Genomic DNA, 13,637 nt, shown 5'->3' with positions numbered 1-13,637 from the left:
TTACTGATACCTAATGGTCAAAAGCAATAGCAAAAGTAATAGTTCAATATTATTAAATTGCAGACAAAGATTTTGAATAGCTAGACTGGCTTGTACACAAAAAGTATTGGGACACCCCCTTCTAATGAACAGGTTTGACTACTTAAAAAAAAAAAAAAAAATTAGAAATTACTAAAGCATATAATGCCATTCTAGGGAATTGTGTGCTTTAACCTCTGGTGTGACTTTAAATGCAGACCTTGAGCCAAAAACTCATAACCAAACACCTGTGACTTGTACATACATATGGACAATTGTATTGGGACACCCCCTTCTTTAGAACAGAAAAAGGCACTTCCAAAATTCTGGCATCAAAGATGGAAACATAATTCATGTATGTAAAAATTGTATTTCAATCTTTGTTGCCACAATTTTGGAAGTGTCTAAAATGATTGTATGCATATGTACAAGTCATTGGTGTTTGGCGATGAGTTTTTTTTTTAGTTTTATTGAGTTTTCCCAATACTTTGGGCAACATAGTGTATGTTTGGTGCGGTAGGGGGCCCAACCTCATATTCTTTCATAGGGCCCAAAATTGCTAGCGGCGCCCCTGACCGTTTGTTTACTTTGCCATTGATATACTGTTTCTAAACTGTTTTAAGACAAAGAAGAAGTCCAAAGAAAGAGACAGAAGACACTGCCAAACTTCCAGGACTACAGTGGAGCAGGAGGCGGAGCTGGGGGCATGTTTAGAGGAGGAGGGGGTGGGTCTACAGCAGGGGGCGGTCCCAGTGGAGGAGGAGTGGGAGGTATATGAATATGCCATTACACTTCATATATCAGTAGCTTTATTATTAGAAGCATGAAATTCCCACCATGCATAAAAGGTCAGTGATGTTAGCTAAACACATTATTTTGTCTTGTAGGACATTTCTTCCAGGGATATCAAACCTATAACAATTTTGGGTCTGGATACAACTTCTCTTCAGGCATGGGAGGAGGCGGGACCACCATCAAGCATGGTGGGTGTCCAAGCTGTCAATCAAGCTGATGCCATTACAGCAGTTTTGACTGTACAATTACATACACTGCCATGTAAAAGTTTGGGGTCAGTAAGATTTTTGAAAATCGTTTTGAAAGAAGTCACTTATTCTCACTAAGGCTTCATTTATTTATACTAATACAGTTTAAAATAGCTGTTTATTATTTTTATATATTTTATATTAATGTAATTTATTCCTGAATTTTCAGCAGTCATTACTACAGTCATCAGTGTCACATGAGCCTTCAGAAATCTAAAATGCTGATTTGGAAAAAGAAGCATTTCTTCTTATTATAAATGTTAAACATGGATTTGCTGCTTATTTATTTGTGGAAACCGTGAAACTAATAGGATGTTGCCCTCAAAACCAGTTTCTCTGTTTTCATTTCTCTTATAGCGTATCAAGAACCAGTGGAAGACAGTGATGAGGACAGTGACAGTGATACCGATGATGATCCGGCAGCAGGTGGGGTGGTGCGAATCTGTGCCCATCCTGAACCTGTTGATTTGAGAGTGGCAAGTGAGGACACAGAGCCTACAGAAAAGCTGGAGTTAAACACCACAGGTTAGACTTTGCTTGAAGCTAAATCTTCAAATGTTCAAATAAGCTTGTGCAAAGTTTTCTAGCTCTGGTCAAACAAGACTAAAACCCAGACAAGCTTCGTATTGGTTGTAAATATTTCTGTGCTAATTTGTGTGTCTGCTCTTTTCAGGCTGTGTGTTAGAGCCGCATTTGGCTGAGCTAGCTGGAAGACAGGCTCAAGCTCTCTTTCATTACGCAGTAAGCGGTGATGCTAGAATGCTTCTGGCTCCACAGCGCCCCCTCATGACCACTCAAGACGAGAACGGAGACACGTAAGTCAGGAAAAACCAACTTCATATTTCTGTAGAAGTTCTATTTTCATAAACTTCCCACTTCTCACCAAAACACGTCAATATGAATAAATGATTTCAGATGTTTTGTCTTTGTTTCCCAAAGATCAAAGCTTTACTTACTTATATGTTCTGTTTTGGATCTGACTTTTAGGGGTTTACATCTGGGAGTGATCCATAGTCAGACAGATGCCGTGCGAAATCTAGCACAAGTCATCTCGGCTCTCCCCGGAGAGGACATAATCAACATGAGGAATGATCTGTACCAGGTATACTACAAACTTACACTATAACTTAGAATTGGATCTCTGTTTTTCACTGCAACCATAGCTTGTGAAATTCCCAAAAGCTCTGTGGCCAGTAAAATCCTCTGATACATCTGTTCCAGACTCCTTTGCACCTAGCAGTGTTGACACAGCAAAAAGAGGCGGTCGAGGCCTTGTTGGAGGCTGAGGTGGACATCACGCTCACAGATCGCCATGGAAACACGGCACTTCACCTGGCGGCTCAGCAGAAAGAGGACAGCATGCTGCGATTGCTGCTAAAGTACAAACCAGTGGTGCAATTAACCAGCATCCCGAACACAGCAGGTACAGCGGACTGACTGTCAAAACCATTAAAGCTGATTTGAAGCTGTTCTGTATGCTCAGATGTGTTTGTGTGTGTGTGTGTGTGTGTGTTCAGGTCTCTGTCCGCTTCACCTGGCTGTACAAGCAAACAGTTTGAGTTGTGTGCGAGCCCTGCTGGATGACGGGGCAGATGTGGACGTTCAGGAGATCACGTGTGGCCACACAGCACTTCACCTGGCCACAGAGCTGGGAAACCTTTCCCTTGCCGGCTGCCTCCTGCTGGAGGTACAGTGATGGGTTTGAAGGATGTTGCTTTAGTGAATACTACATATTCCTAATATTGTAAAGTTTTGCTCTGCATACTCTTAACCTTTGCATTTTTCCCCCATGAAGCCCACCTATAATGTTAATCAATACATGATTATCATAATTTAATCTTTCATGATTTTTTACACATTCTCACTAACTGTTAGAATTAAAAAGTTGCATTTTTATTTTGCTGCTAAAAAACTATTATAGCTAATCTTGTTTCATGTGAAATGAGAAATGAGTCAGTGTTTACACTGTTGTTTTTTGTAATAAGTCTCTTATGCTCACCAAGGCTGCATTTATGTGATCAAAAATACAGTAAAAACAGTAATATTGTTTAATATTATTACAATTTAAAATAACTGTTTTCTATTTTAATATATTTTAGAATGTAATTTATTCCTGTGATGTAAAGCTGAATTTTCAGCATCACTGCTCCAGTCTTCAGTGTCACACGAGCCTTTAGAAATCATTCTAATATGCTGATTTGCTCAGGAAACATTTATTCTTATTATCAGTTTAGAAAACTGCTGTGCTGCTTAATATTTTTGTGGAAAACGTGGTAGATTTTTTCAGTATTTTTTGATGAATAGAAATTCCTATGATTTGAAATGAAACATTTTTGTAACATTATGTCTTTACTATCACTTTTGATCAGTTTAATGCATCCTTGCTGAATAAAAGTATTAATTTCTTTAGAAAATGCTGAAATAATGTGCTTATGAAGTTATTAATCGTAATTATCTCTTAATGAATGAACTGACCTTAACTGAAAAATTGACTGTTTGTTATTGTCCTCTTGCATTATTGACAAACTATTTTCCTGTTTGACACTGTAAAGCTGCTTTGACACAATCTGTATTTTATAAAGCGCTATACAAATAAAGGTGACTTGACTTGAATGACACTTTGTGTGTAACATTTTGTCTATGCAGGGTAATGCATATGTAGACAGCGTCACCTATAATGGTTCAACTCCTCTGCACATTGCTGCAGGACGTGACTCAACCAAACTGTGTGCGCTCCTGATGGCTGCAGGTGAGGAAGTGTGTGTTTATTACAGGTGTCACTAGTGAGAGTTGTCGTGCTGAAAAATGTATGACTAACATGACATGTCTACAAATAACTGTCTGTAACATCCTGTCCTGCTGTCATCGGTGTTCTGCTTATATCTCTGGTAGAATTAGCCAAAAGCAACTTTTTTTATCATTTATTGAAGATAAATAATCACTCATCCCAAGTAATAATTAGTACTTTTGTGACCATATACATTGGATTAAATTACTTTGACATGAGGTTACCAATTAGTGTTGTGTACCTTGCTTTTAGGAGCAGATCCTCATAAAGAAAACTTTGAACCACTGTTCTTCAAAGAAGATGAGTTGTGTGGTACATGTGAGGAGGAGGAAGATGAAGGCTATATTCCTGGGACAACCCCTCTGAACATGGCAACCTCCCCAGAGGTGGCATAGAGAGTCATATCTTTGGATAATTGTTGTATTATGTAATGTAATTGTATTACAGGTTGCCAGTGGTTCTGTATGTAATGTAATGCATGTTTTCAGGTGTATGATATTCTTAATGGAGAAGAGTATCAGCTCACCACCACTGTTGTTCCACCACAAGGTATGAACACTGAGATGAATATAAACTACCATTCAAAAGTTTGGGGTCAGTTATGTATGTATGTATGTATTTATTTATCTATGGAAAGACTTAAAAATACTTTTATTCAGCAAGAACACATTAAATTGATCAAAAATGACAGTAAAGGCTATAATGTTACAAAAGATTTCCATTTCAAATTAATGCTGACTTTTAAACTTAAAATAAACGAATCCTAAAAATATCATCAGTTTCCACAAAAATATTAAGCCACACAAATGTTTCAAATTTTTATAATTAAAAAGAAATGTTTCTTGAGCACCAAATCAGCATATTAGAATGATCATTTGACACTGAAGACTGGCGTGATGGCTTCTGAAAATTCAGCTTTGCCATCAAAGAAATAAATGACATCATAAAATATAGTAAAATAGAAAACAGTTATTTAAATCATAATAATATTTCTTTATATTACTGCTTTTTTTTTTTATCAAATAAATGCAGACTTGCTGAGCACAAGAGACTTCTTTCAAAACATTTTAAAAAACCTTACCGACCCAGACCTTTTGAATGGTAGTGTTGTAGGCTCTACAAAAATGTATTTTGGTAACATTTATCCATCTGTTTTTTTTTTTTTTTTTTTTTTTTCCGGGTTTCCCCTTTCACAAAAAACCTGGAAATATCAGGGAATTTTAAAATGGTGTTTTCTAGGCCTGCAATATATATATATATATATATATATATATTCAAATAATGCCCTCCTCTAATTATTCAATCAACTTGAAATTAACCACAAAATTGAACCAATATGTATGTTAAGAACGGTTTTGTGTTTGTGTACATTTAAATGTGTGTTTGGCTTGTGTTGGCAGGTGACATGAAGAGCTTGAGCTCTGACACAAAGCAGGAGCTGTGCCAGGCCCTGGAAGGACAGACGGGAGGCTGGGAGAGTCTGGCTCATGCTCTGGGGCTTGGCATCCTGACCAGTGCCTTCAGACTCAGCTCCTGCCCTGCTGGAAAGCTGCTGGACAGCTATGAGGTCAACTAATGTACTTCCTTTTTGACTACAAATTATTTTTACTTGAATCTTAAATGAACACCAGAGAATAAGAAAAATAAGTCGTCTCTTAATCTGATGTTATCCACAATTGACCGGCATACTACAGAAGCACCAGTTCTTTATTATATTATATTATATTTTTAAATATCCAGAATTACTGGACCTAGTTAAGTCCTATCAACCCATATTTCTCAGAACAACATTAAAGAAATGAATTGCTCTGACATTTACTATATCAGTAGTCTAAACATTTATTTTGTTTTGTGCATTCTGTAGTTGCTTTGGTTTCAGCTGCTGATGATCTGTCCCCTCTGCAGGTGTCTGGAGGAACGGTGCGTGAGCTGGTTGAGGGACTGAAGCATGTTGGGAACAGCAGTGCTGTCAGTTTACTCCAGGCCATGTGCAAGGAGCCTGAAGCTGTCCACACCACGCCTCAGCTCACAGGTAATATTGACTATGTGCTTTTCTTGGTGATGTGTCCTAGGTGGTTGAACATCAGCCAAAAGTTGTTGGTTCTAGCCCCCCAAAAGGAGTGGTCCATGAAACATTACCATTGTGCCCTGGTATGCGGGTATGCATAACCACAGGTTGGTCACAGGGACTTTCCCTGTAGTAAGTGCACTGCAAGTTCCTTTGGATGTGTCAGTAAAGGAGTTAGTCAAATGGCTTTAAAAAAAATTTTAATCTTATTTCAGATTAGATAAGCTGAGTTCAGAACAGCTGCAACATTTACACAACCCTGTGATAACATCAGTTGAATTATGCTCACCAAGGCTGCAATTTAGAAATATTAATAGTTTTCTGTTTTAATATATTCTCAAATTTGTTTTATTCCTGTGATGGAAAGCTGAATTTTCAGCAGCCATTACTCTAGTCTTTAGTGTCAAATGACAGGCTAATAAACCTGACAGAAGAATTGTTTATTATGATTTGATTAATACACGGGACTACATTTAATTGTGATCATATTTGAGTCAAATTTCTGTTGTCACTATTTTATAAAACCGTTTATATTTTATAAAAGATTCAACTATGGTAAAATCACAGTAACCCATGGTCTTGAGTGGCTTATTGCTTTCATTTCTAAAGGCACAACTATATATGTTAGATGACGGTTTTTAATATTTCCTTTGTTCTGTGTACCAGAACATAAACCTCAACAATTCATCTTCTCAAAACATGTTTTTTGCTCGTTGGTGTAGCATTTTGGATCTTTTTCCATGAGCACATCATCACTGTGGCATTTTGCAGTATGAGTGAGAATTTATTCTGTATTGTTCTGTTGGGGAGTTTTTTTTTTGTCCCACATTATGGTTTGTAAAACCCCCAGATTAAATCACTGTCAGTCTCGGTTCCCTGCCCCCCTCTCCTTAACAATAGTATCACGTTGTGGTTCTCCCTGACATTACCTCATGTGAACTCAAGCATGATGTCAACAAAACAGCACAGCCACTACATTCTGAGGGAGTTCCCCTCGGTCTCAGGGTGACCCATCATACTGCGGTAGTGTTCACATATAGTCTCCGCGTGATGGCCATGTTTCAGGGGGAAGCGGACACTAGAGAGGGGGATTCCCAGGAACAGAAGTGAAAGCCAGATATGGCACTTCTGGGTTTTGTCTCCTGAGCAGTTTCTTTGAAACAAGTATTTCCACCTTGCTTTGCTGTCTGATTTGAAGGGTTGACATAGTCATCGTCAGGGTCGAGTGAGCTTGTAAGTGCCACCAGGGGAAGGTTCTTTTTTTTCTCAGTTTCCTTCTCATGGTTGTCCAAATTGTTGTGCCACGTTTTAGAGATTAAAGGGGTCATATGATGCAATTTAAATTTTTCCTTTATCTTTGAAGTGTTACCATAGAATTATTTTCTTTTATAAGAAAAATGTATAATCATTTCCTGTAAAAAATTAGGGAAAAGATTTGAAATTTTTTACTGTCATATTAATAATCACCCTTCTTTTCCTCAAAACAAACGATTTCTCAGGTCCAGGGCTCTGTAAGTCCATTCAGGGTTTGACACTGGGCCCCCATCAGGAAGAGAGTGGGATATGCGACAGCGGGGTGGAGACCTCTTTCTAGAGCCCCAACCTCAGTCTTGCCGACTCCAAACACAATCGCACAAACTGAGGCCTGACCCTAAAAACAGCTTCTCCCTCCTCACTACAGCACCACTCAACCTCAGGATACACCTCCAAACTCTTTGATTGGTCAACGCCCACTGTGGATGCTCCACCCAAAATGCAAATGAGGGAACTTTGGGGAGTCCTTAAGCTTTCTGGCCACAGGGATTTTCTTCAATTTTTTTTTTTTTTAGCTTTTAATATAAATAATACCAAAAAGCACTTATTTGAACATTTTATTTTGTCCTTTTATAAGAGCTATATTTACTTGGTCATTTTTAATTTCCAAGTGGCTAGTTTCAGTTGTGCTAAAGCTGAGGCAGCAGATGAAGTCCAGAGCCCATTTGGAACAAATATAGTTACATTAAAGGGTTAGTTCACCCAAAAATGAAAATTAGCCCATAAATTACTCCCCCTCAAGTCATCCTAGGTGTATTTGACTTTCTTCTTTCAGACGAATCCAGTCAGAGTTATATTAAAAATTGTCTTTGATCTTTCAAGCTGTTTAATGCCACTCAGCGGGTGTTGCATGCATCAGTCCAAAAGAAGTTAAATAAAAAGTGATTTTTAGGTGAACTAACCCTTTAAGAAACTCAATATTTAGGTTTACGATGTCTTGGACTTCACATTTTTACATTCTCAGGCCGATTTGCTAAAGTGCTTATTGTCAGAATTTTTTATGAATACAAAATTTGTCTGGTTTGATAAGTCTGGCCTCAACTATTTGCTTCCTTTTGTTATTATATTTTAACAAACAATTCGGTTTAAGAACAGCACCTTCAGTATATATAACGTGCAGACTTCCTCCTGTAGCCATTTGCTTACAAAGGGTTTTCATCTGTAGCGGCAATGCAATGGCGTATAGGAAGAGGAAGAGCGGAAGAAGAGGGCTATTGGATTATTATGACCCTCTCGACCAATCCGATCTGTTGGATAATGGAAAAAACTTTTCTCTTTATAAAAAAACCTCCGAAAAGACCTATTCTACTGTTGCCCCCCAACCCTTCAGCTGTGATGTACATTATTTGTACATGTATTTGGGGTGGTGGTTGGATTTATTTCGCATTGAGTGGTGCTACCTGTAATTCCTATTTTTTGCTCACAGGTTCTGTTTCAAAAATTAATAAGCTTTGAGAGAATATTCTCTCTTTCACATTTTTGATTGATTTAAAAAAAAACAAAAAAAAAAAAACAGGAAGGTCAGTCCTGGGCAGCGATTGGAGTGTGTTTGACTAGATTCTGATGGACTCTGTGTGTGAGTGTGTGTGTGTTTGTTTGTTTGTTTATGTGACTTTGAGGAGCTTTACAGGAAGTGTATATGAGGATTGTAATAACCAGATGCCTCAAATGCCCTTCATGAAATATTTGTAGTGACATACATTGAATCTCATTCCCTTCTGCTATGTGTGAACTCAGGCTGTATAAAACAAAATATCACTCAGATAATATGCTGATCTAAGATCAGTTCTGTTCTTTTTTTTATTTTCTAAACATGGCCTTTGACCTTTGAACTGACTTGGGGACTCGTGTCACCAAAATGTGTTTAGTTGCCGTAATATTTTCATACTATAGTGAATAATTTTTAAAAAGCAACAAAATCATCTGAAACCCCAAATTAAAGGTTTGACAGGCACTATAATGTTTTTTTTTTTTTTTTTGGCTGTAAATTGGTATTTATGTCTGTACCCTGTGAAGCAGTGTTGTACAGAGGGGAAAATGTGTGCTTTGTAACTGGTTTTATTGTGATACTTTTATAATAAAACAATTCATTGTGTTCTACTGCTTTGACTATCCATATTGCACACATATTTGTTTTCTCTCCATAATTGTGTTGTCTTCTGTAAAACCACCAGCAGATGGTGTGCAATCTTGCCTTTTTAAACACATCCAATTATTTGTATTTCAATTCTTTAAATCTCATATACCTGTCTTTTCACATTTATATTGCAATCTTAAGCTAATTACAATATAGGCTAACAATTAAATACAATAGCATTTATAGAATTTAATAGCTTTTTCATTACCTGTTGGTTTTCAACATTTCTTCAACTCTTCAACTTATTCTTTGAATTTTTAAGTTTAGTAGTATATATCTAGTTAGCTACACATAAATTTTTTATATGTGTATATACATATATGCATATAAATGTTTTGTCCATATTAGTGCCTGATACTGAGTGTAAAACAACTCACGCAAACATTTTAAACAGTTTGTTTTCTTTCTATAAAAAGGAACTGAAAAAAATGGATTCATGACAATATTATTTTAGTTTTTTATTATTTGTCTGTTTTACAAACTTGACTCCATGGTTGACAATCACTGCACTATAGGATTGCTTCCATATTGGACTCAGATGGCCCACCTATTAAAATTTAGTCCTGGGCCCTGCGAATTTAAAGGAATAGTTCACCCAAAAATCCAAATTTACTAAAAATATACTTACCCTCAGGCCATCCAAGATGAAGTTGAGTTTGTTTCTTCATCAGAACAGATTTTGAGAAATATTGCATTTCATCACTTGCTCACCAATGGATCCTCTGCAGTGAATGGGTGCCGTCAGAATGAGAGTCCAAACAGCTGATAAAAACATCACAGTAATCCACACGACTGTAGTCCAATTAATGTCTTGTGTAGCGAAAAGCTGCATGTTTGTAAGAAACAAATCCATCAAGACATTTTTAAATCCATAATGCTTTCTCCAGTGAAAAAAAAATCCAACCCTGATGTCCTCTCACATCTAAATCCACCAACATATTTGCTTAGAACTGTTTTGGACCATTTTCATTTGTAATCAGTGCTGTATCTGTGCAAATTTCTCTCCTGATTCAGACAAGACAGCTGTTTCACTAAAGAAAGCAATGTTCTGGATAGAGGACTCGTATTTTAGCAAAGCAATGGTTAAAATGTCTTGATGGATTTGTTTATTACAAACATGCAGCTTTTTGCTTTGCATAATGTTAATTGATGGACTGGAGTCATGTGGATTACTTGTGGACTCTCATTCTGACGGCACCCATTCACTGCAGAGGACCCATTAGTGAGCAAGTGATGTAATACTAAATTTCTCCAAATCTGAATGAAGAAACAAACTCATCTACATCTTGGATGGCCTGAGGGTGTTTAAGTACATTTTCATTTCTGAGTGAACTATTCCTTTAAGCAATATCTTTGGGCCTGTACACTGTTGTTCCAGGTATGTTCAAGGCGTGTCATCAATGCATTTAGCAATCTGAGTGACATGTAAGAGAAATTTTTACCATCACAGGAAGCATATGTACTTCATAGGAAGCATATGTACTTCACAACATAGTGGTGTCACAATGAGCTGTGACCACCCAGTCTGTGTGTAGGTGATTGTGTCTGTCTGATAGAGTATTAGCTACACAATTTGCCTCCAGAAGTGAGCTAAATCTGAGAAAACCTTCATTTGGGGATGTCCTCACAAGCAAAGTAATGAGTCATACTTTTTCATTCTACTCTATGATATAAAAACACTTATGACTGTAAGTGAGCAGCCATGAGGGTCTGGAACTCTCACCCCTGCAGAACATCATAATGTCCTGCGAGCGTCAGAGTCACAACGGAATTCCGCATTCTAAAAACAGCCTGTGGATCCTGCTTGGAGCCCTTGTGTGTGTGGCAAGCTGTTTAAACATTACACCTTTCAACTAGGCATGGGCCGATGCGATTACTGGTTTCAAAACCACTAATATTTTCCGTTATACCGTTCCTGCGGTATGCACTGTTTTATTAAGCACTGTTTTATTCAGTCCTCAAAGACTGAAAGTGTAGGAATCCCTCAGGTTGAGTGCAGTGTAGAGAGTAACACGACCCTCCTCCTCCTGTTGGTGCGAGCGGTCAGTCACGTGTGTGTAGGATGGACGAACTTAAGGAGCTTCCCCTGGAACTTACGCGATCGGCAACCGGCCGTTTATTGTTTTATTGCAGCCGATCTCTGTTCTGGACTTGCACAAACTGCGTTGCAATGCAGTCGTTTTCCAAAATGTCATTTATGTGAAAATATGAAGTCTGTAAACGCCCGTTAACACAGGCCAGAGACGCTGAAGACGGACGCACGGAGAAAAATACTGTAGCAGGCAGATCACTCACTCTTCATGATGCACAAACTATTGGAAGAAAATCCTCAATATTGATTTGGGGGTTTATATGAATGTGTTTCTGAGGGGAACTGACTGTCTTCAGAAAAGTTTACGTGGTATTTTCTTTTCGTCTCGTCTCTGTATAGTTCATATTAAAGCAGTGTTTCAGTGAAGCGCTGCTTTGTTTACAGCGGTAACCAAGGAAATGCCGTATGTGGTGTTCCTGAAGCACCTCCTGCTGTCAGAGAGTGAATCTGCGTCTCATTCAGAGCTTCTGCTGTTTGTTTCGTTCAGGCATGTAGTATAATTTCACAAAGCTAGTCTGAACATTCTGTTTTTGCCTCAAATTGGGTTATTATTAAATCAAATTGTGTATTTGAAATGATATAAATTATATTATTTTTTTTACCCATTTAATTAAAAATAACACATTTTAGAGCTGTAACGACAATACCATGATACTGTGAAACCGTGATATTTTTTGCTTAAAGGGGTGGTTCACTGGTTTTTTTCTAGGTTTGATTGTGTTTATGGGGTGCAGTCTAACATGTGTTAATGCTTTTTTTTTTAAACGCATTATTTTTCACATAATTTACCTTTATTCCACACAGCTCTGTCCCTTCTCTGAGAAACAGGCTGATCTTTTCCTGTTTTTATGAAGCCCCGCCCTCAGAAATAGGCGATGGGCTCTGATTGGTTAGCTAGCCCAGTGTGTTGTGATTGGCTAAACCGCCTAGTGCGCGTCTAAGCGTCCCGCCCCTCACCTCAGCAGCATGTGCTCCGGTTGTATTGTAAACAATGGCATCGTAGCTTTTAATATACATTTTTATCCTGATTAAAGCTTTAATACAGTACGCCAACTGCAAACCATGTGTAACTCTTCTCATAGCTATGTGAAAATAAGTGTATAATTGTAACAGTTCATTGCTGGAGCTGAGCTGGTGATCTGAATGAGAGAGAGAGAGAGAGAGAGATGCAGAGTGTGTGCAGAGCAGGGGAATGCGAGGAACAGTATTAAGAACCGCTGCTTTAGAACATTGATTTTGAAACTTGTGAATCCATTAGAATCGTTAGAAGACAGAATCGCGATTCATATATGAATAGATTGTTACGTGCACCTCTAGTTTTCTCTTCCTCTAAAGCAGCGCAGCATGGCCTCGCCCCCTTTGCTGCCTTTTCCCGAGGGCGGGGTTTATCTGGGTTTGTGATGTCACAAACCCGGGAAGTAACTTGTTGTAGTCCCTACCAGCCGTTTTTGTAGGCATTAAACTGCCAGAATTTTTAAAGACAATATCTCCGTTTGCATTGAACTTTCAGCTTCGTAACTTTGCAGATATTGTTTATGCTCAAACAGCAACATTACACACTAACTAACATTAAAAAAGTGAAATCGCAATGAACCACCCCTTTAAGGTTATCATTCCGTCAAATTCTCATACCGGCCCATGCCTACTTACAACTAACTAGTAGATTATCTAACCATCAGTGGGGTGTAAACAGATCGTACTAAAATGTGCATTGCACATACACTCTCAAAAAGGATGTTACATTTTAACACATATTTTGTTAGGACTATTTTAACACATTTGGTGTCGTTTTGTGTTAAATGTGTGTTAAGAACAAAAAAGAAAAAACGCAACAGTGTGTCCAACACAATATGTGTAATTATAAGCCAATCGAATTGCTGCCTGTGTCACTTCATGAGCCGTTATTCTTCTCACAAGCAAGTTTCCTCGCGCTTCAACTTTTCATCATCGGTGGATATCTTTGATGTGTGGAGGTAAGAAAAATGTTTGTATTTGGCTTTAGAAGCTTTTAAAACGTCTTTTGTGATCATTCGTAGACGGTTGAGGGGCATTTTACACACACGTGGTAGCCGGTGTTGTGCCCAATTTCAATGCCCTGTCCAATTATTACCCCCCTCGTTGAAGTCGCAACCTGATTGACTAATCCTAACCCCTCCCCCAAATCTACTCCTAGACCT

General features: G+C 38.0%; 1 protein-coding gene across 3 annotated transcripts in view; it reads left to right on the top strand.

The window, feature by feature from the left end:
* Positions 1-7,923, top strand: part of LOC107749767 (nuclear factor NF-kappa-B p105 subunit-like) — a 31,026-nt gene extending 23,103 nt beyond the window's left edge. For all 3 annotated transcript variants that reach the window (XM_016564937.1, XM_016564938.1, XM_016564939.1), the window contains 13 exons: positions 642-788; positions 906-1,001; positions 1,419-1,586; positions 1,735-1,876; positions 2,049-2,163; positions 2,283-2,484; positions 2,579-2,748; positions 3,708-3,810; positions 4,102-4,235; positions 4,338-4,398; positions 5,250-5,416; positions 5,755-5,881; positions 7,417-7,923. In XM_016564937.1, the coding sequence (XP_016420423.1) occupies positions 642-788; positions 906-1,001; positions 1,419-1,586; positions 1,735-1,876; positions 2,049-2,163; positions 2,283-2,484; positions 2,579-2,748; positions 3,708-3,810; positions 4,102-4,235; positions 4,338-4,398; positions 5,250-5,416; positions 5,755-5,881; positions 7,417-7,511 (1,727 nt within the window). In that variant the 3' untranslated portion in view covers positions 7,512-7,923. The remainder of the gene's footprint in view (positions 1-641; positions 789-905; positions 1,002-1,418; positions 1,587-1,734; positions 1,877-2,048; positions 2,164-2,282; positions 2,485-2,578; positions 2,749-3,707; positions 3,811-4,101; positions 4,236-4,337; positions 4,399-5,249; positions 5,417-5,754; positions 5,882-7,416) is intronic.
* Positions 7,924-13,637: the final 5,714 nt, after the last annotated feature.

This window comes from Sinocyclocheilus rhinocerous, unplaced genomic scaffold, assembly GCF_001515625.1.
Source record: "Sinocyclocheilus rhinocerous isolate Xijiao unplaced genomic scaffold, SAMN03320098_v1.1 scaffold860, whole genome shotgun sequence".
Classification (NCBI taxonomy): domain Eukaryota; kingdom Metazoa; phylum Chordata; class Actinopteri; order Cypriniformes; family Cyprinidae; genus Sinocyclocheilus; species Sinocyclocheilus rhinocerous.
Note: the sequence above shows the minus strand (reverse complement) of the source record. Positions and strands in the feature narration are given on the sequence as shown.